Source organism: Carlito syrichta, unplaced genomic scaffold (genome assembly GCF_000164805.1).
Source record: "Carlito syrichta isolate Samal-C Ts95f unplaced genomic scaffold, Tarsius_syrichta-2.0.1 Scaffold143017, whole genome shotgun sequence".
NCBI lineage: Eukaryota > Metazoa > Chordata > Mammalia > Primates > Tarsiidae > Carlito > Carlito syrichta.
Window position 1 is genome coordinate 1 of NW_007087113.1, and position 990 is coordinate 990.

The 990-nt window shown below is 60.5% G+C and overlaps 1 protein-coding gene across 1 annotated transcript in view; it reads right to left on the minus strand.

Annotated features, from left to right (window-relative positions):
• Positions 1-703: 703 nt before the first annotated feature.
• Positions 704-990, minus strand: part of CACNA1A (calcium voltage-gated channel subunit alpha1 A) — a gene marked incomplete at both ends in the record, with an annotated part of 213,447 nt that continues 213,160 nt past the window's right edge. The window contains one exon of the mRNA XM_021708598.1: positions 704-890. Coding sequence (XP_021564273.1) covers positions 704-890 — 187 coding nt within the window. The remainder of the gene's footprint in view (positions 891-990) is intronic.

A 990-nucleotide genomic window follows, 5' to 3' on the forward strand; every position in this document is an offset into this window, starting at 1 on the left:
GCCCTTTCTGGGTCCTCTTCTTGGAGGCCTCTGCTGTTTTCTTTTTTTTAGAACTGGGGTCTTGCGCCGGACTCGGCTCAGCCTGTAATCCCAGCACTTTGGTAGCCCGAGGGGAGTGGATTGCCTTAGCCCGCGGGTTTGAGACCCGCCTGGGCAACTTGGTGAGACCTCATTTCTACGATAAATCAAAAATTAGCGGAGCGTGGTAGCATGCCCCTATAGTTCCAACTACTTGGAAGGCTGAGGTGGAAGGATCGCTGGAGCCCAGCAGGTTGAGGCTGGAGTGGGCGGAAGCGTGCCACTACGCTCCACTGTGGGCAACAGAGTGAGGCTCCAACTCAAAAAAACAAAAAATAGGGTCTTGCTCTGTTGCCCAGGCTGGAGTGCAGTGGCATGATCATAGCTCACTGCATCCTCAAACTTCTGGCCTCAAGCTATCCTTCCACTTCAGCCTTCCGAGTAGCTGGGACTACAGCTGCACCACCACCACGCCTGGCGTATATCTGATTTTTTTGTAGAGACAGGAGTCTCACTGTGTTGTTCAGACTGGCCTCAAGTGATCCTCCTACCCGCTCCTCCCAAAGTGCTGGGACTAAAGGAACATGCATGACCTGAGGCCTCTCCCTCAGTCCTCCCTCCTCTTCCCCGCTCTTTGCTGTCCCTCATGGAGCCTCCTGGCCCTGGACCCCGTGGGGCTGCCCACCTGTGTCCACGTCGGTGTAGCGGCCCAGAGAGCGCTCGGAGGTGCGGTGGCCGCGGTCGCGGCGCCGCTGGTGGTGCCGCTGGTTCTCCTCCGGCGGAACCCGCTCCAATGAGTAGTCGTCCAGGCGCCGGGCCTTGGGGCCCAGCACAGAGGCTGAGCGCTTCATGGGGCTGGTGTCTGAGATGGTCTGGGGGGACAGGCCGGCGGGCCGGGGTCAGCGGCTGGCACCACGTCCCTGGCCTTCCTGCCCCATCGTGGCAGCCTGGAGGGTGGCGGGTGGCTGGCGG